Source organism: Labeo rohita, chromosome 23 (assembly GCF_022985175.1).
Source record: "Labeo rohita strain BAU-BD-2019 chromosome 23, IGBB_LRoh.1.0, whole genome shotgun sequence".
Classification (NCBI taxonomy): Eukaryota; Metazoa; Chordata; class Actinopteri; order Cypriniformes; family Cyprinidae; genus Labeo; species Labeo rohita.
In genome coordinates, this window is record NC_066891.1 from 20,787,341 (window position 1) to 20,809,041 (window position 21,701).

At 37.8% G+C, this 21,701-nt stretch overlaps 1 protein-coding gene across 7 annotated transcripts; it reads right to left on the reverse strand.

Moving 5' to 3' along the window:
- Positions 1-2,694: 2,694 nt before the first annotated feature.
- Positions 2,695-21,203, reverse strand: snphb (syntaphilin b). Of its 7 annotated transcripts, none has more exons than XM_051095932.1 (7): positions 20,974-21,203; positions 14,600-14,699; positions 11,689-11,763; positions 7,779-7,895; positions 6,156-6,263; positions 5,892-6,041; positions 2,695-5,358 (listed from the first exon to the last, which is right to left on the reverse strand). In XM_051095932.1, the coding sequence occupies exons 2-7, from the start codon at positions 14,641-14,643 to the stop codon at positions 3,741-3,743; spliced, it is 2,112 nt and encodes a 703-aa protein (XP_050951889.1). In that variant the 5' UTR covers positions 14,644-14,699; positions 20,974-21,203; the 3' UTR covers positions 2,695-3,740. The 7 variants fall into 7 exon arrangements, with proteins under 7 accessions (XP_050951889.1, XP_050951888.1, XP_050951890.1 ...); XM_051095931.1 differs by having other exon boundaries at positions 14,600-14,736; XM_051095933.1 differs by lacking the exon at positions 11,689-11,763 and having other exon boundaries at positions 14,600-14,736; positions 20,974-21,202.
- Positions 21,204-21,701: the final 498 nt, after the last annotated feature.

Sequence of the window (21,701 nt, forward strand, 5' to 3'; positions counted from 1 at the left end):
AGCAATGAGCTGCGTCATCTTAAAGTTTTATATCCAGTCTCCACTGGAGCCGCTCCCTTCCGTCAGTTTTGTGTTCTGCGCTCCACTCAAATTTAAAAGCTGCTGTCGTTAATGATGATTTGAAGGATGAACTCGAGGCTTGATCGGACTCGTCGTGTCAGAAAGTGGTAATACTTTCATCGCCATCTTTGAGATTGCTTTGGTCACTGTCGCTATGGTTATTTGAAAGAATACGGGCTTGACTCCTGTTGCACTTTCATACACTTTCATTCACAGTATTCGAAAAGTGACTGTAAGCTGCTGTGTGAACAGAATGTAAGTAAATGCTATCAATCCCAAAAATTGACAGTGTGAACGTGGCCTAAGTGTCAGTTTGCCACCAATTTTACATTTCAGTAATCATTCTAAAAGAAAAAGCATGGCATATGACTTTTCTTGTTTCCATTTAACCAAACAATTTATAGAACGTACGTATGTACTAATGTCTTCAAACCATATTTGAAAGTGATATACATTAGTAAAGAAACATTATTACCCTAAAAAGTGTTAATTGAGAGTAATGATTCAACAAGAAATGCATCTGTTACCAGATATTTTGTGGTTACAAAAGTACATTCTAAACAAAAATTGTGCCAGTTGACATCAAACTTGTAAATGTTTATTTGTAATCCTCCCCCAAAATGCTATAAAAACTAGGGAAATGGAGTAAAACTGTCACTTGGCTAGAATGGTCATACACAATGCAGTCTTTCAGGTACAGCCTGTTAACTTCAGAAAATAATTAACAAAGACTATAAGTAAACTAACATGTATTAAGATCTGATGGTGGATCTGAAGCTTTAAAGGAAATAATCTGATTATTAGGGGTCGACCGGTTATCGGCCTGGGGTGCCTTTCCCAAAAGCACAGCTAGCTAAATATGGTGGTAAGTTCCTTTGAACTCTATTGGTAATGACAGAACTTATGACCGTAGTTGCTTTTAGGAAACACACCCCAGGCCGATATTAAGCATTTGCAGATTAAAACAATGTAAAAGCATTTAAAGAGTTTTTGTCAGAGCCCTAATTTTCATTTTTACACCAGACATTTATATTGGTTCAGAATATCGGTTATCGCTCTACTTCATCTGTAATAATCGTTATCGGCACTGACCCTGAAAAACACATATTGGTCAACTAGCGATAATTATCCAAACAGAGAAAGAAAAAAGAACTGATATTGCAATACATGAATTCTCACATTAAATTGCACGCTCAAACAGAGTGAAAAACTGATATGACAATACATGACAAAATAGAAATATTACTCAAATATACCAGCATATAGGGCCAACATACACATCTCTGCTTGTAATATGGCTTCAAAAAATTCAAGAAAATCTTATCAAGGCCTTATGTGTCATTTCAACAGATATACAAAGCTTTATATCCAAACATTTACCTGGCCAAATAACTAATGCAATAGTTATTTACGTACATTTCATTGACAAACAATAGCGGTTTGGAGAAAAAACTCATATTCTTGGGGTAACATTGATTACAATCTCATAACCTCAGATACATATTCTGACAAGCCAAAAGATATCTGAACGCCACACATTCATAGTTTCAACAAGCTATCAGAGACATATATGCCTTCGTTTCTTTAAATCTATTGTAAGATTCTTTAATAAGTGCTTAGTTGGAATGAGGTGAAAAAGTGCAGGGACTAGACTATAAACTAAAAACATATATGCGCAATTGCCACCACATAAAGCATAAATTAAGATTGTCAAGCAGTTAAAATGAGAAATATCAAGCGCTGAAAAACCTTACAGACGCCACACTGAACCTGCACAACAGAAAGCAGTGAATAATTCAAAAGAGAACTTTGCAAAAAGACAACAAATAAAGCCTATTTAACAATACATACACTATACACAATTATCAGAGGAAGGAGGTAGACAGAAAGGCAGCGGCTATTTATGATTTAGAGGGACAGAAGATAAGACAATATGTGAGACACAAATAACTACAATTAGTGATCATCTGGCTGATTATCTGGTATACTGCTGACTGGCAAATCAATCCAGCTGTCACATATATACACAAAGTATACATATTCATGTGAATTTATGAATCAACAATGGTGAAATCTAACCCTGAACCACAAATCCACATGTATGCATTGGCCTTTCGACAAACAGAAACTCACAATCAAGTATACTTCAAGTAATTGCTTATAAAGTGAATTATAGTGCAATCGACATGTCATTAAATGTCACCCTTCATCTAAGTGTCAGTCAAATAAATGGTCAACATGAACATCATAGGGGATATACAGTCATGGCCAAATGTTTGGAAGAAGTTTCTGCATGCTGTAAATGTTTAATTTACTTTCACTGTTGTAAATTTTAAACTTACATAGTATACAACAATTTGTATATTCCACTTTTTCAATACAATATACATTATTTTGCTTTCTTTGATCTTTTGAGTGAAATTAAATTACATTATATTGTAGAAACAACTTATTAACTACTTCCAATTTTAGCATAGCAACAACTTGTTTATGTTTTATGTTTCATTATTCAGCATTGTTTTTAGCTGTCCCAACTCTTATGCTGGATGTTGCAAGTTTGAGCCCCGCACATAGCCGAATGTAATTATCTAACCTAATCTAACAGTAAATTTTAAAATAAGACCTATTGTTAAAGATTAGCCTTATATCCAAACACATTTGGCTATGAGAGTTTTTTGATGTTCACACAGTGAAAAATCACACAGTGAAACAAACTCAAACTTAATTTCTGGTGAAAAAGCTCCCATGACCCTATTAAAGTCTTTTAACCCTGATCATTGTCTAAACGCTGAATCCCTTCTTAATGTTAATATTATTACTTAGAATGCATTACCCTTTTCCTAAATACACAAATTTAGCATTCTGCTATATTCTGAACCATCAAACTCTTCCACCTAATTGAGCCTAGAATAAAAAATACATTAATCTAAAAGACTCCAGATGGACTAAGTATCATTTCGTGACAGAATTTACAGTATCTAGGACACTAGTGGTATATGCAAAGCATATAAATAGCTCAGCAGGCGCTTGCCTGGCTCCTTAAGGGGAAAAGATGACTGTTCTGCACTTATGCCACACCGGCAAAAGTAATGGGACAGCAAACTACTGCACTCACGGCTACAACAATGATGGCCATTAGTAATTCAGGTACTTTGGCTGCACTGTACATTAACACAACACAACACTCGCTCAAATAAATCAATACGCACACATAGGACACACACACTCTGCTGTGATAGTAAGAGGGACGCACAAAAGGACAGTTTCTTCCCATCACTTATTGCGTCTCTTTGCTCTAAATAAGGGTAATACAATCATATTAAAGGGGATCTTTAAGTGTCACTCACAAAGCTGAGTTAATGTCACTGTGTCAGTCCATCATTCAGAACACATCATCTCGCCTCTTTACTCAAAGTAGTAGTTGTGGAAAAAGGTGAAAGCTCACTTGAAGTCCTGAACTTCATGAGCATCTTATTTGTAGGTGTAAATACATGCTAGTGATTCCCCTTCCTCATTCTTATCTTGGATATAGACCGTAGAGAACCACAGCGTTAAGGTGCTGTGCTCAGACACTATCCTTCCACTGGTTGCCTCTATTCATTTTATGTTTTAACCACTTCTCTGACAGAAGAACAGTGGCTTCACCGGCTTCAAAGCTTCCCCAGAGAGAAGAGTTGCTCTCATATACTCATTCCCCCTGGACCGCCTCCTCCTGCGGGGTAGTGCCGAAGGCCCCCTCCTCGACGCAGGGAATGGAGGGCCACAGTGCAGCAACCCCGCAATAGAGAGCCAAAATGGTACATTGGCTGACCAACACGGTGTGGACCCCGACAGAACCATGCCACTGTCGGGACCACTGGCACGACCACCGCAAGCAAATCTACTAGGAAGTGCCGGCTCCAGTAGTTCTTTACCGGTAAACCACAGCTGGACGATTTGGATTCTGTGTTCGTAGCACTCTCGTCAACCTCATCATCATCGTCTGCACTTATATTTACGACATGATCCCCTTCAACCTCTGCCTCTGTTAGTACACTACGAGGCTGAGTGGTCTGTGGAAGGGGCTCCTCTTCTGTCTCAACCAATGGCTGAGTGGAGCAAGGGGAAGCGTCAGGGTTTGGCAAAGGGTCTGTTACAGGTTCAACAGAGTTGGATCCAATGGTCTCCGTGGTTAAAGCTGTTGTGGTGATTGGTAAGACCATATGGGGCTCTGAAACAGTTGTCTCTTTGATAGAGGACTCCATGGGGATCAAAATCGCAGGTCCTTTCGGAACAGATGCAGTTGGTGGCCAAGGCTCCATTGCAACAGCTGGTGCAGACTTTTCTACAAAGTCTGTGATGACAGAAGTTGTGGCAACTGTTGCCGTAATGGCTGATTCTGTGGCCACTGACTCCAGATCATCTCCCTCATCAGACATCCAGGTAGAGGTTGGACTGCAGGCTTGAGAGCGAAAGGTACGCTCAGCAATAGTGTCCAGATCAGAGTTGAAGGATGTACTTGGACCATGGGCAGGCGCCGAAGCAGGGGCATGCTCGTAGTCGGTCTGAATGCCTTGCTCACGCAGATGATGCAGGTATAGGTGATGATGTGACAGACATGGATGACTTACACTAACAGTGGCCCCTGTCCCGATCCCACCGCAGCGGAGTGGCACAACTCTCGGCTCGCTATTGCACAGTGCCTCATAGGTGGAGGAGTGTGGCAGGCGGGAGTACGCATCGAGCAGCGAGGCTGTCTCTTGAGACAAAAACGCAGCCTCCAGGAGTAGGTCTGCCTTGCTTGCTCCTCTTCCACTTTCTCCACAGCAAACAAACCCGCTGTCCTGCGTGCCCTCGCCTGACAAACAAGGAATATCACATCCATTTTCATTACCGCCACGTTCCTGGCCAGTCTGGTCGCTTAGCTTGGTGTAGGTAGAGCTGCGGGTAAGCGAGCGAGCTGGGGAGCCTTCGGAAGACCCCACCAGGCCCTCGCTGACCTCCAGCCCTGCCCCCACCACCCCTCCACCTGCCAGGATTTCTCCCGTTTTGGTGGTCCCGATCTGAGCCAGCTCCATGCTCTGCAATAAAGACTCCAGCTTGTGGTTCTGGAGGTTTATGTCTTGGAAGCACTTTTGCACTCCAGTGTCGGTGTCTCCCAGACTGGACCTGACAACATCGACAACCTGCTTAAGCTGCTGGATTTCCCTGCGAGCCTCCTTCAGAGCCAACTGGGCCTCCACACGGTGGCACTCCTCTTCAATCCAGTCCTCTTGCATACGAGACAGCTGAGTGCGCAACTCATCAATCTCAGTGTCCCTAAGAAGAGAAACCGAAGACGTCAAAAGAGCAAGGATGGAATGTAAAAGAGTAAGTGGTGGGTGAAAAACAGACCAAAATTAAAACAGTGTAAAATGTTTTCACTTAATACTTTGTCCTGTCCCAGTATTATGCAACTTGCCAACTGTGTCAGTGGCTGAAAGTTTACATTTTTTTCAACCTCAGTCTGTTGGAGCTGCCCAACATAGTAACACACTAGCTTCAACAATAGTCTGAGTTTGAGGAAAGACTTTCTGAAACAGTTTAGATAAGTAATAAATATTCAGCTTCCTTGAGTCCTTGCAAATAAGGGAAATAAATTACAAATGACACCGTCTGGACTGGGCAACTTTGGTCCTGGAGGACCACTGTCCTGCAGAGTTTAGCTCCAACCATTTGCATAACAATTTCAAATAAAGGAATCACTTTAATTAACTGCTGCTCAAAGCAGCTTAAAATAAAACTAATTTATTCATCGACTGATGAAATCAATAGTGCATGGACCCTCATGCTATGAACAACGCATGCCTCACCTGTCCTGCAGTCTTTCGATGGTTTCTTTGAGCCGTGCTCTGAGGTGTCTGATACACACCTCTTTCTGTTGCAGTGGGGTAAGGTATTGCTCTGGTGGAGGGGGTCGGATACCATGGTTATCATTGCAGGAGGTGTATTTTATGTGACGCCTGATATAAATGAGAACAGTGGTACATAAAAAAAACAATACTGTACATATATATACCTGAAAAAAAAGAGAAAGGAGAAGTGCGTCATTGGTCTGTGGGTGAGTTGTGCCTCACCTATGGGTTGGGCTTCCATCACTGCCCTTGCATGACCCTGAATTGCTACTGCTGCTGAGAGAAGCATTTCCATAGGGATCACGGTTACTGGCAGGTGCTGGACTCCGTCTGTAGTATAACAGAATCCAAATTTCACAGTGTCACCTTCAATGCCACTTGAAGGGATAGTTCACCCAAAAATGAAAATTCTGTCATTAATTACTCACCCTTGTGTCATTCGAAACCCGTAAGACCTTCATTAATCTTCAGAAACACAAATTAAGATATTTTTGATGAAATCCGAGAGCTTTCTGACCTTGCAAAGACAGCGATGCAACTACCACGTTTAAGGCCCAGAAAGGTAGCAGTGAACTATTTTATCTTTTTCTGCCCTCGACTAAAGATTTTTCTGGTCGACTAGTATTCGTTCATTTTAAGCATTATTGGACTAATCACATGTTTATTAATAAACCATTTAAATCAATATAATGAGCCTTTAATTGCCTATATAGCCAAATATAAAGCTTGCCACGCATAAAGCTTGCCACAGCACACAGCACAACTAATTATTATAAATGTATTGGGAAAAACAGTAAAGAGGCTGCATTGACATTTTAATTTATTAATATAGTGCTTTCTTAGTTTTCGGCTTAAGAAATGAAGTCAGCGACACTGATTCGTCATCTCCACAGTAGTGGATGCGCCTGTATGAATGTTTTATAATGATTGCATAATCTGAGAATATTTGTTTTTCATTTGAATTTAAAAGTAGACATTCACTCTCTACAGTATAAATATAATTTTCATGTCTGTAATACATGAATACATGGAGTTTCGCCCTCAAGTTCTCAGAGAGGGCAGAAAGTGCATCCTGTTTGCTTTAATTATTTTACAAAAGCCTGTTTACAGATTTGAAAGATGTATTACTCTTTTTTGACCAAAAATTATTTTGTCTATACTGGGTCAGAAAGCTCTTGGATGTCATCAAAAATATCTGAAGATAAGTAAAGGTCTCCCGGATTCGGGACAAACTCAGGATGAGTAATTAATGACAGAATTTTCATAGAAAACTGTGAGGACACATGACGGAATGCACAAACACACACTTATATGAACAAACAAAAAGTACATTTCCATGAAACACAAAACCAAACATGCCTACCTATGGTACAAAATGACTAACATGCCTCTATTCATACAGTCAACTAGTCAACTACGGGGAGAAAACACCTTTTATGGATGTAAAGAAGAAAAAGACACCCAGCTCACATAAAACTCCAAGCAAAGTAATACAAAGAGTTGTATTATGTGCTGAGGCACAGATGACAAATCATGATAAATATCCATCATGAATCAATTATGAGAAACAAACTGGCAGCTGAACAAGCAGAAATTGACAGCAGTGCCATCTAATGAGGGCTCATTGTGCACACCACAGACATAAAATCATCTTTAACTGTGACACACGTATGCAATTCAAGCTTTAAACCCCCAGTAAAATCAAAAGGTTGGATTTTATAGGGACATCGTGCTATGGTTGAAGAGTTTAAATCCATGCTGACAAAATGGCACAGAGAACAAAAAAAGTGAAGGAATGAACGGGAAAAAAGAAGAACGAGACAGAAGGGATGATGGAGCGCTGACCGACAGTGGCGTTCCGGGGACTTTGGTGTCAGAAATCCTCTGCTCTGTCTCATAGAGACCATAATGCCTGACTCCATGGGTGTGTAGTCTAGCTCTATAAACCTGCAATAGTCAAAACTGACCCACAAACAAAAAGGAATCATTACATAAGATAGCACACACCTAAAGTTCACCTTAACCTGTATTGTATAGAAATTCAAAAGAATGTTTCTGTAGACATTTTCTTTTATAAATATATGGGATGAATTCAGGTAGAAGCAGAAGTTGTGCTACAAAAAAGTAATCATCTGCCACTTATGCGGAGTGGTTTGTAAACTTTTCATTATGCTCTATTTGTATCCATAATTTTTTCCAATTTCCTGAAAATTATCTATGCATCTGTCATTGAAATTCCAGGTGCAGATTGGTCTTTATAATACACCCAATATTACCATTTGAAATTCTTACAGTTTACAAAATACCTTTGAGTTGATGTCATTTTTAAGTCCATTTCAAACATCCAACTGAAATTAACATGAGATGAAGCTTGTTTCATTATGATTGTGAAACTCTGTACATGAGGTTGCAGATCTGACAAATTATTTGACAGATTGTCTGACTAATTAATTAAGTCAGCAGTCAGGGGAGGACAGAGAGAAAGATAAAAAGAAGCTTCTTATTAATTCTGTTTGTCAGAAACACTAGCACAGGGCTGGAGGATGCTTAAAAGAATAAAAAACACCCTGGACCCATTATACAAAGGCTTACTAGATTACGCTTGACAGAATTACACTGTTTCCTTCATCCTTACTGACACTGAATGTCTCTTTTATGTAAACAAATGAGATTCTAACTATAACCTTCTGAACATGCAGTTTCATGCTGTATTCTGACCTCACATAGCCTACCACAATCATGAAATTGAGGGAAAATAGTACACAATCAACTGTCAAATTCTAGGAGCAATGGATCATGGGGTAGCTTAGAGCATAATGACTCTTTAATCTCCCAGAAACATTCTCTTTTGGGAAAATTAAATCTGGGGTTAGCAGCGCTGAAAGAAAGCAGTTCCTTTAGGTGGTGCAGAGTGCTGTTTTTACAGGCATGATGGATAACTTTGAAACTAGTGAGAGTCCGATAATAATGAGCTTTTATATCATTTTTCTTTCAATTTTGTGAGTGAGTTTTGAGTAAATATCAGTGTGAGCATCAACCGCTTGAAAACCTCATATTAGTTGACCACTAGACCACGATTAGATCACTTCCAGAATAAAAATTTCTTGATAATTTATTCACCCCCATGTCATCCAAGATGTTCACGTCTTTCTTTCTTCAGTCGAAAACAAATTGAGGTTTTTGAGGAAAACATTCCAGGATTTTTCTCCATATAGTTGACTTCAATGGGAGTCAGCAGGTTGAAGGTCCACATTGCAGTTTCAATGCAGCTTCAAAGGGCTCTACACAATCCCAGCTGAGGAATAAGGGTCTTGTCTAGCGAAACAATTGCCCATTTTAAAAATAAATAAATAAATAAATAAAAATTTGATACTTTTTGACCACACATGCTCATCTTGCACTAGCTCTGCGATGTGCGTTCGTGACTTCATGCATTCCGTAATCATGTTGGAAAGGTTACTTTGCTTCAAAAATCTCCATCTTGTTTTCTCCTCTAACTTCGAAATCATCCAACATCGTTGTTTTCCCCTTTTTTAAAGGGCATTTGACTTTCTTTGCACGATTGCTTTGTAAACACTGGACCGGTACTTCCACCTACGTCACGCGTGACCTTTCCAACGTTACTATGTAATGTGTGAGCATGATTTCTGCCCGAGTCCTGTCAGATCGCATCGGCTGTGAGGATGAAGACAACAACTCCCATGATTCCACACTCAATCACGCGTCATCAAACTACGCCTTTGATTCTTGTTTGTTTTGAATATGTGCCCACTAGCGGCGAAAACATACATAATGTGCCTTTAAAAAGTATATCAGTTTTATTTGACCGATCGTTTCATTAGATAAGACCCTTATTCCTCGGCTGGGATCATGTAGAGCAATTTGGACCTTCAACCCGTTTATCCCCATTGAAGTCCACTATATGGAGAGAAATCCTGGAATGTTTTCTTCAAAAACCTTAATTTCTTTTCGACTAAAGAAAGAAAGACGAACATGATGGATCACATAGGGCTAAGTCAATTAGCAAGAATTTTTTATTCTGAAAAATAAACTTAAATTATTTAAGTACTAAAATTACTATAACTATGACTAAAATGTAAAATATAATACATTAAAGCTAAAAAGAAAAAAGAAAATATTATAAATTTTAACTACTAATAAAAATCACACACATAAACATTGCTAAATCTTAAATAGATTAAAATAACACTAGTCAAAATACCATACTTAAAGGAGAAGTCCACTTCCAGAACAACAATTTACAGATAATTTATTCATCCGCTTGTCATCCAAGATGTTCATGTCGTTCTTTCTTTAGTCGTAAAGAAATAAAATTTTTCAGGAAATAGTTTCAGGAATTATCTCCATATAGTGGACTTCTATAGTGCAAGTGAATTTGAACTTCCAAAATGCAGTTGTCTAGCTCTGCGATGTGCGTGTGTACTCTGTGTAATCCGGGTCAACACAGTTAGGGTATGTTGAAAAACTCGAATCTCATATTCTCCTCCAACTTCAATATCGTCCTACATTGCTGTTTTACCTTTTTTTGTAAAGGACATTTGACCTTCTTTGCACGTTCACTTTATAAACACTAGGTCGGATCTTCTGCAGCAATGTAGGACGATTTTGAATTTTGAGGAGAAAATTAGATGGGAGTTTTTTGACATACCATAACTGTATTGACCCAAATTACACAGAGAATGCATACACATCGCAGAGCTAGACAAGATGTGCATTTGAGGTAAAAAAAAGTATATAAATTGTACTCTTTTTAGAAAATAACGATCGTTTCACTAGATAAGACCCTTCTTCCTTGGCTTGGATCGTCTGGAGCCCTTTAAAGCTGCATTTAAACTGCATTTTAGAAGTTCAAACTCACTTCCACCGCAGAAGTCCACTATATGGAGAACATTCCTGAAGTGTTTTCCTCAAGAAACGACATTTCTTTACGACTGAAGAAAGACAGACATGAACATCTTGGATGACAAGGGGGTGAGTACATTTTCTGTACATTTTTGTTCTGGAAGTAAACTTCTCATTTAAGTTAAACAGCTCAACGTATTCTATAAAAATAGACCAATCAAAACAGCACATTTACAATGACAAGGCACTATAACTACTGTCCACCAGGACCACCATTGGTGGGCTATAAGAGGTTTGCTGAACTACCTAACCATGAAAGCAAGCCAAGGTCATGGTTAAGCTGAGAGCAAAGCAGGGAAAATAAAAGCAAAGTGAAAGAGCTGAAACAAACAAAGCGTGCTTCAGGAGTGAGAGAGAAATAAGAGGACTCTGCTATCAGTACTGATAGCAAGGAAAAGAAGGAAGAAAGAGAAAAGCAGCCAGGGTAGTTGGACAGATGAGGTACGTCCATTATGTTTTCAGTGATGTGGACTAATTGAAGGAAAGTCGGGTATTGTGTAGTGAATATGTGCACTGCATTGCCACACACTCATTAGAATCATTGTGGAAAATATCACATTCATTGTCAGTCTCACTGATTATCAATTCAATCACAGCCAAAATGGCTTCTCGTGGGACAAATTTACAGATCATTAACTGATCCATTTGCATTCATCTGAGCGTCTGTTAAAGACTGAAGAGTTCAGCGTAATCTGCCCTCTCAGATCCTCAACATCAGCATCAGTGGTTGCAGGTAATGGGCTGGTTTTAAATCTGCGTGTGAATGCCCAGTGCAACAGTGTTGTCTACTACTACTCATGCCCTACTATAGGGTACTGAATCAGAGTCTCACACAGGGGACGCAGTGGGAGATGACAGCATTTGTTGCAAGCGGTGCTTAGGCTGTAGGGCCTTCAGCAGGTTGAATCTGAGGAAACAGAGATGAGACAGAGGCACAGAGCTGGGCTCTACTGCAAAATTACCATTAAAACTCATTGCCGCTACTGGTACATATTTTGAAATGAGAAAATGATCTGTATTCGGACAGAATTGGATGTGGGAATGGTGTAAAGAAGAAGTGTGTGGAAACTAAAGTTTTAGACATTACTATTTAATTTATATGATTTATATGATTACATTTTTTATTGCAATTCTTGTAAAATAATTCACTTTTTTTTTTACACAAGTTTTGCTTAAAACATTAAGAGATTTTCATTTAAAAAACTGGAAGATATGCATGATGTAGTATGTTAGTTTAAAGTTACGCTTGAAAATGTATTTCTGAGATCCTTATTAAAATATTGCTTCATCCATGTGCTTGTTGAATAATTGATTAACAAATGTTTCTTCTATAATTTGACAGAATTCCTTTTTGTTTTAAAGTTATTTCTGCCATTCCTATTAAAGTCAGTTTCTACCACTGAATAAAAAATGTAAAAATGTTATTGTGACTTTTTATCTCAGAATTTTTCTCGGAATTGTGAGATATAAACTTGCAATTGCGAGTTATAAAGTCCAATTTTGTGTGGAAAATATGATTTCAGAATTGCAAGTTCATATCACTCAATTCTGACTTAAAGGAGAAGTCCATTTCCAGAGCGAAAATGTACAGATAATGTACTCACCCCCTTGTCATCAAAGATGTTCATGTTGTTCTTTCTTCAGTCGTAAAGAGGAAACATTTCAACATTTTTCTCCATGAGAACAATGGACAAGTGTCCCGGGTTTCAACTTCCCAAATGCGTTTGTAATCGATCCCAGCCGAGAAAGAAGGGTCTTATCTTCTTAAACGATTGGTTATTTTCATACAAATTTATTTATTTTTATATAAAATTTATATACTTTTTAATGTCAAATGTTTGTCTTGTTTTACTCTGCCTGAACTCTGTTTTTTTCCGGTTCATGACAGTTAGGGTATGTCGAAAAACTCCCATCTCATGTTCTCTCTTAACTCCTATATCGGTGTTTTACCTTTTTTGTTAAGGGTGTTTGATCTTCTTTGCATGTTCACTTTGTAAAGACTGTGTCGGTACTTCTGCAGCGATGTAGAATGATTTTGAAATGATTTTTGAAGTTGAGGGCGAAAATACAATTGGAGTTTTTCGACATACCCAAACTGTCTCGAGTCAGAATACACAGAGTTCAGGCAAAGCAAGACAAGACGAGCATATTGAAAAAAACTGATCGTTTCGCTAGATAAGACCCTTCTTCCTCGGCTGGGATCGTTTACAACCACATTTGGGATCATTTGAAGCCACATTTAAACTGCATTTTGGAAGTTCAAGCTCGGGGCACCATATCAGTCCATTATATGGAGAAAAATCCTGAAATGTTTTCCTCAAAAATCATAATTTCTTTACAACTGAAGAAAGAAAGACATGAACATCTTGGATGAAAAGGCGATGTACATTTTTGTTCTGCAACTGGACTTCTCCTTTAATAACTTGCAATATAAATTCATAATTCTGAGATAAAAAGTAACAATTGTGAGATATAAACTCACAATTCTGACTTTATAACTTGCAATTGCGATACAAACTCGCGTTCTGAGACAGAACTACAAGTTTGTATCACAATCATGAGAAGAAAGTCAGAATAGCGAGATGTAAACTTACAACTGCGAGAAGAAAAGTCGGAATTGTGAGATAAAAAGTCGCAATAACCTTATTTTATTTTTTATTCAGTGGCAGAAACTGGGTTGCCAAGTCTGTGGTTTTCCAGCGGAATTGGGGTTGTTTTTTATGTCTGCGGGTTGAAGCAACCATAATAATGTGATATGTAGCCTCTGATATGTGAATTTTACCAGGGTAACCCCACCAACAAACTTGTATTTTACCCCCCTGGAATGCAATTTTTACTAGGGGATCCCATTTCAAAAGGTGATTGGGCTAGTTTTGGACTAGTCTTGAGTGGCAATTGGATGGGTTTTGTAGTGAAAACCTGGCAACCCTGGAAACGGACTTCCACACATTCCTAATAAGGTTTTTGGCTTTGTAATAAATTAACACTATTATTTAACAAGGATGCATTAAATTGACCCTGATCTTCAGTATTTCAGATAAATCCTGTTCCTTTGAACTTTCAAAGAATCCTTTAAAAAAAAAAAAAAAAAAATATTAAGCAGCACAACTGTCTTAACATTGATAATAATAAATGTTTCGTGAGCAGCAAATCAGAATATTAATATGATTTCTGAAAGATCATGTAACATTAAAGACTGGAATAATAGCTGAAATTTCAGCTTTGCATCACAGGAATATATTACATTTTAAAATCTATAATAAAGAAAACATTTGAAAATGTAATTTTTTTTTTCACAATATTACTGTTTTACAGTATTTTAATTAAATAAATGGAGCCTTGAATAAAAGACTAATCATACTTTTGAACGACAGTGCACATTTGTTTGTATGTGTTTAATATCCTAGTACATTAATATGCCTATAAATCTTTTAAACTGGTCCTTCAGGGAGGTTTTACACAACCTGGCAGTTGTAGGGTGAAAAAGTCTTGACAGCAGAGAGAGAGAAATTGAAAGAGCTAAACAGCTGATGTATTAATGATGGCAGCGGAAGAGAGAGAGAAAGGATTATTGAAACACTTGAAGCTCAAAAGGTCATTAAACTGCGGCAGAGATCTTACTGTGATTAAGAGAGTTCAATAGCAGCTAGAAGGGTTAGATACAGCAAAGCACCAACACAGCTGCAACTTTGAAAGAATGTCTGTTAGAAAGAAGATTTCACGAAAGACAAAAGATGCCATACTTGCGTGATCCAGAGCCAGATCTTTTATTTGAAGGCGAAGACATGGAGTCAGCAGTCCTCTCCTTTCTTTCTCCTTCTTCAGCTGGATCTGTCTTCCTCCCTGTCAACACAGCATGAAAAGCTCAGCTGCAGCCAGCCTGAATAAAACACAAGAACACAATGTCATCAGTTTGACTTGAGGAAATGACTTTCTACAACAAACCATGTATCAACCCTTGTCTCATTTACATAACAACGGTTTGCTAAGGAGGTACTTTCTTACAGTATCATGGGAAGCTCATAGCATCAAAGTCAAAAGAAACATAAGAATCTGTCTATTTCATCTAATCTATCAGATCTATTCACACTCAGCAGACCTGGCAGCAGCATTGCTTGTGGAGCTGTAATATATTTAACGTTGTGCTGACACAGACTGGTTGGTCTCTGACTCTGCACTGGTGCAAAGCCAGAGAACAGAAATAATAGAGCTTTAACTTTCACAATCGGACTACTCAGTGAAATCACGATCTGCCAGAAGCTTCTGATGCAGCTAGAATATTTCATTTGAGAGAAACAGACAAATGAGGAAATGAGAATGGGAAGCGAAAAAAGCAGTGATTTCTGCTACAGTGGGCATCCTGAGACACATGCTGAGGGAAAAGAGGGATTAATGATCTAAATAATTCAAAAGGAATTGGCACAGCTCAGTATAAGCAACAATAAACTGCAATATGCTCCTCATAATAACCAACTCAATCCTTCAGCATGATGACATGACCTTTCAAACACTTGGGGTTTGGTTGGTTGATGAAAATGAACAAAAAAAAAAAGCTAAAACAAAGTAAAATATAAATATTAGATGAAAAGCTCAATGGAAGTCAAATGATAAAACTACAGAAAAAATAAAGTTAAGTAAAAAAAACTGTATTATGAATAAACAGGAACCTTTTTTGTTTGGAAAAGCACAGCTGCTGATTCACTATCGGGACAGCGTGGTCTCCCTCTGACGCAGTGTGAGTCATAATGTAGAGCGCAGCTGTGAGATCTATCTGAACTTTGCACCAATGCAGAAGACTACAATCTCAGTCTCTCTCATATTTTATACTCTCTCTTATCAAATAAATACAAAAATAAGATCAGATCATTAATCAAATAGAAAATTAACTTACATAACTTATATATGAAGAGTTCAGATGCAAAAGCCTCTAAATCCATCTGACGTCTTTCTTTAAAAAATGCATTTTTATCAGGCTCCGATGTATAAATTTCTATGTAAGTACTGGTACTTCTGATTGGGCTGAGGCTGGGATTTTAGCGAGTTTGAAGTAAAAGTATTTGATGGACGTATACTAGGTGTCAGGAGCATTCACTCAGTATCATCTCATTTTTGGAGATGGCTTTTATCTGGTTTTGCATCTGAACTCTTCATAAGACGATTGCATTATTTGTAACAGATTGGAGACAAATCGTGGTTGACAGCTTTTTAGCTATTGTGTGTGGCACAAAAATTATGCAGAAATGTCTGAAGAATGAGCCTTTTATATTGAAAACACACATGTGAAAGGAAGCATTTTTAAAGGGATAGTTCACCCAAACATGAAAATTCTGTCAATAATAGACCAATTTGGAGTAGATGTTACAGTTGCGTCACCTGCAGCTGTGCACAGAAATGTGGTGGCAGAAAAACACTAGTATCAAGTGAAGGGAAATCCATGGAATCCATGGAATAAGCCTTTGAATGTCAGAATTGTAAAGCAAATCATTTTTATAGAATACTGTCGTCAAAGACGCCATTTGAAGCTAAATGCAGATTTTTAAACGGGCATACTATGGATGAAACCTATTATGATTACCCCACTTTTAAAGCATACATTTGATTTAAACAATAGGCCTACATAACTGTTTTTTTTCCAGGTCATGACAGTTAGGGTATGTCGAATCTCATGTTCTCCCTCGACTTCAAAATCATCTTTTATCGCTGTTTTACCTTTTTTGATGAGGTTGTTTGATCTTCTTTGCATGGTCACTTTGCAAAGACTGGGTTGGTACTTCTGCAGCGATGTAAGATGATTCTAAAATGATTTTTGAAGTTGACGAAGAAAATACGATTGGAGTTTTTCTACATACCCTAACTGTCTTGAGGCAGAATACACAGAGTTCAGGGAGAGTAAGACAAGACGAACGTTTGAGATTAAAAAGTATTTAAATTGTATTTTTTTAATGAAAATAACATTTCGATCATTGCGCTAGATAAGATCGTTCTTTCTTGGCTGGGATCGTTTACAACCGCATTTGGGATCGTTTGAAGCCGCGTTTAAACTGCATGTTGGAAGTTCAAACTCGGGGCACCATTATATGGAGAAAAACCCTGAATTTTATTCCTCAAAAAACATAATTTCTTTATGACTGAAGAAAAAAAGACATGAACATCTTGGATGACAAGGGGGTGAGTACATTATCTGTAAATTTTTGTTTTGGAAGTGGACTTCTCCTTTAAGTAAATAATAATTTAAAAAATACGTTAAAAGAACTTGACAATTCACTTTCCTTATTGTTTTTAAATATTATTTACATATTCATTATAAGACAACGGGTTTCCTCAATTTTTTTAAGTTAAGTCAACTTATAACTTTTCTCACAATTCTGACATTTTTTTCCCATAAATGCAAGTTTATATCTCATAGTTCGGATTTTATAACATGATTTAACTCATCAATAGCATTTTTGTCAATTCTGAGGGAAACCCCCCCCCCCCATAAACTCATTATTCTGAGCCGAGGGAGAAAGAGAGAATAATGAGTTGATTTCTCTTTTCAGAATTGTGATATATAATTTTGGAATAAAGTCAGTATTTTGAAATATAAATGAAATTTTTCCTTTTTTTTTATTCTTTTAATCCATGTTTTCCATAGACTGCTACTTGAAACTGTCATCTTCTGCCACCAGATAAGCTCCGCCCACAAAAAACTTAATCACTGTTTGCAAATACTGAATTGGTCTATTACTTGCCCTCATGTCGTTCCAAACCCGTAAACCACGAAGAGAAGAAACTGTTGAACAAAGTCAATAATTTTGTTTTCTTTGCCCACAATAAGTATTCTTGTAGCTTCATAAAATTATGGTTGATCCACTGATGTCACATGGACTATTTTTGGTAGTAAGGACCTTTATTGATCATGGTAGTTGCGTTGCTGTCTACGCAGGGTAAGAAAGTGCTCGGATTTCATCAAAAATATCTTAATTTGTATTCCGAAGATGAATGAAGGTTTTAATGGTTTGGAACAACATGACGATGAGTAATTAATGGCCCAATTTTTGCCAAATTTTTGGGGGGACTGTCACTTTAAGGATAAAGTGTCATGATGCAAGACTGGCCATATACACAAATAAAAAATCAAAAAATGTTAATTGCTTATAAAAAGAACACTGAATTTGCATTAAGTAATATATAAAAATAAAGGTAATATATTTTGATGAGGAAATCTGCTGTGTCATGGTCCTTCAACAGAACTAGATGACCTCTGGCTGCTGTCGTATGAGATGTGCAGAAAAGCTGCAGATGAGTGATTGCTATGACCCAGCGGTTCTCCTGTCTCTCACAGGCCACATTCGAGCTACATTACCGCAGAAACACTTGCTCACAGCAACAATATCACACAACAAAAACAAAACTATATAAAAGCACCATAAAGTAATCCATACAATTTATGTTCTGTAAGATTTTAAAAGCTGTATGTTGAGGAACAGACTGAAATTTATATCATTATTCTAGCGTTGTTATTGTTAACTAATAACACAGCTATTAAAATAATTTTCATGAACTGAAATGAAAATTGTTGCTATAACATAAAAGTTTAAAAATATTAAAAAATATAACTGTATATAAACAACAATAAAATATCACTGAATTCACACTATTTAGCTCAAGAAGCATTGAGTTCATCAGTTTAATTCTTAGATTAACAGTCATGGTTACTTTGATTGTTGTGTGGATAAGACCTGTGTGGAGTTTTCATAATTTGTTTTTATACAGAAGAAAAATAATGGTTGGAATGAAACAAATTAATAAATACTATCAGAATGTTTATTTGCATACCTATTCCTTTAATAAATCTAGTACCACCTTCAATGTAAACAAGTAGGCCTATCTTATGTTTGTATAAATCTAATGGGAGCCAGACTAAGATGGATTAGGAAGTGATCAGAACTAAGTGATTTTGAGGTCATTTATCAGGACGTCCCTCATGGGTCCTAAGAGAGCACAGATCGCTCAGTCAATGGATTGAATGGAGCTAAATGCATCCAGTGTGGACGGATAAATGCACCATGAATGCTCTGAAGTGAATAAACAACACAGCAGCTGCGTGAAGTCACAAACATAAACTCTTTCAGTAGCTGTAATCAGTGCAATCAGCTAAAGTAGATCTATAGAAAAGCAATAATCAGTATTACATTTACATCACAAGCAATTACAAAAAGTATGAAATACATATTAAAGGAAATCAGTATTAAAATCAAATCAGTGACAAGATCCAAACGGCTACATTAATATAGTAATAAAGTGTGATATTCAAGTGCATCCATCCATTATAAAAAGTACTCCACAAGGCTCAGGGAGGTTAATAAAGGCCTTTTGACGTGAATTTATGTGTTTGTGTGAAAAAAAAATCCATATTTAAAACTTTAGAAACTGTAATCTCTAGCTTCTGCTAACTATCGTAAGCGTGTTCGCGAGAAGAGTGGCGTTCCAGCGGATAACATAGGACATAGGTGTAGCGTAAGCTCCAATTTCGTAAAAACCAAGTTTTGTTTAAAGCAAAGGAAAACCGGTGTCCTATTGGCTTATATCGAAATCCTCTGACATTTTGTCTTTACAAATCCTCGTTTTGTACTTCTAATTCATTACCGGTGGTTTGTTTTGCACATTTACATACACTTTCGCATTCGTCACGGAACTTACGCTATGCCTGCGTCCTACGTCATCCGCTGGAATGCCACTCTCTCGTAAATACACGCACAACAGTTAGCAGAACTAGAGATTACAATTGTTTTGCACAAATGCATTGATTCAGTTCAGAAGGTCTTTATTAAACACCCAGAACTGTTTGGAGAACTTTTTATGATGCCTGAATGCACTTTATTGGACTTCAAAATCTCAACACCCATTGACCGCCATCATAAAGGTTGGAAGAGCCAGAACATTTTTTAATTTAACTCAGATTGTATTAGTTTGAAAGAAGAAAGTCATATACACCTAGGATGGCTTGAGGATGTGTAAATCATGGGTAATTTTTATTTTTTGGGTGAACTATCTTTTTAAACTAATTTTAGATTATTGCTAATTGCTATGTGAATCAGTTATTTTATTTCTAATTTTCAACTTTGAGTTTTTCAATTTAGATTTTACTTCAGATCAAATATTAATATTTTAAGACACATATTGACAAGAGATTATGTTTACATGTAGTAATATATATCACTGAGTGTGCTCTTTGCAGCTGAAGCACATTTGGCTGAATGTGGTAAGGAAATGCTTTGGAAGATTGGCCTGCATGCTGAAAAGATGTAGAGCAGTCGCCATGGAGACAGCCATTCAGCCACTATTCTAGAATGTGAGCTCCACAAGTGGTGAGATTGGCTTTCCTAGTTAGTGTCTATGTGGTGAGACAGACAGGCGGGACAGCATGGTGACATTACACAACCTTAATGGCAAGTCTACGTGCAACAAACAGCATCCTGCGCAAAGGAAAAAGTGATAGTTACTGCAATACCAGAGAGATTAATAGTGATGCACCATGAGACACACTGTACAGTTTGATCTCCTTTAGTATGTTTGAAATAATGTAAACTTGCTTGGTTGTAATAGGGACTACACATGATAATCTTTCCAGATCCTTACAAATCCACTTTTAGGCACACTTTCTCTGCAGTCCACAAGTCCTTACAGGGATGCAAGGTCATACTGCACCCTAGGCCCTAAAACTACACTATCCCTGTCACGACTCACAGCGCACAAGACGTGCTGAAGCCAAATTAGAAATAAAGCATTTTAAAGGGCTAGAAAACGACAAATCTACAGCTCTGGATTAGAATAGTATGAAAGCGCAATACCAAAACAAACGCAAGATGCACACGCATGCTCGCTGCAGGGAAACATCGAAACACCGAAACCCAAAAGGTGTGCAAAACACACCGTGCAAATAAACAGCATTTAGCGTGCGAATGTGAAATATCGTTTTGCTCGGTACATTCAGATAGCATATGAACCGCGTACCTGGCGCGTCACAGTCCTTGGTTTGTCCTACACACGGGAAATGCAGAAGGAGTCGTTCGCTACAAGGATGCATCACGCACACTCGCACGTCATACTGCAATGCAAAACATTTGACATTTACCTGGTTGCAGCTATCCGGTGAGAATCAGCTTGCCTTCATGTAAACAGCAGTGTTTTGTCGTGTTTACCCGGGTTCTCGTCCCCGTCAAGGACTCCGCCACAGCGGTGCTCCGCTGCTCGGGAGGGCGAGTCGACGGGGCGGGTGCTGCTGATAATGAGAGGGATTCTGGCTTGTGAGATTTGTTTGAGAGCCTAGTGAGGGAAGACGAGTGTTGATATGAAAGCAGATGCGTAATATTACGATGAGCTCCTTAAAGGGGACCACACCACTTGAAGTTGAGCACATGCGGATTATGATTTTCTGTTCCCGCCCACTCAACAAAACGTCAATAAACAAAACACATCCTAAATATAAAAAGATACGATAAAAATAAAATCTAGACTAATAGTGCTCAAGCAGTCTATTTAATGTTCTGATAAAATAAGTCTTACTTTCAAAATCTCTCCCCTTCCTCCCATACATATTTTAGGGGGGCTGTCTTTACATTTTTTAATGTAAAATCAACGTGGTTACAACACTGTCATAAGTTAATTGCAGTTAGTTACTAAAAAATCAAGTGGGAAATGCCTAAGTCGATTAGGAATGATCGAGATAACTTAAATAGACAGATGCATGTTGACTGGAATAATGTGAAATCGTGTATGTCTCTGCTTTTCGCTGCAGGATTAATCAAGGTAAACACCCAGTCTAAAAATAAGCACACTTTTTCCAGGCATTACATTCCCATG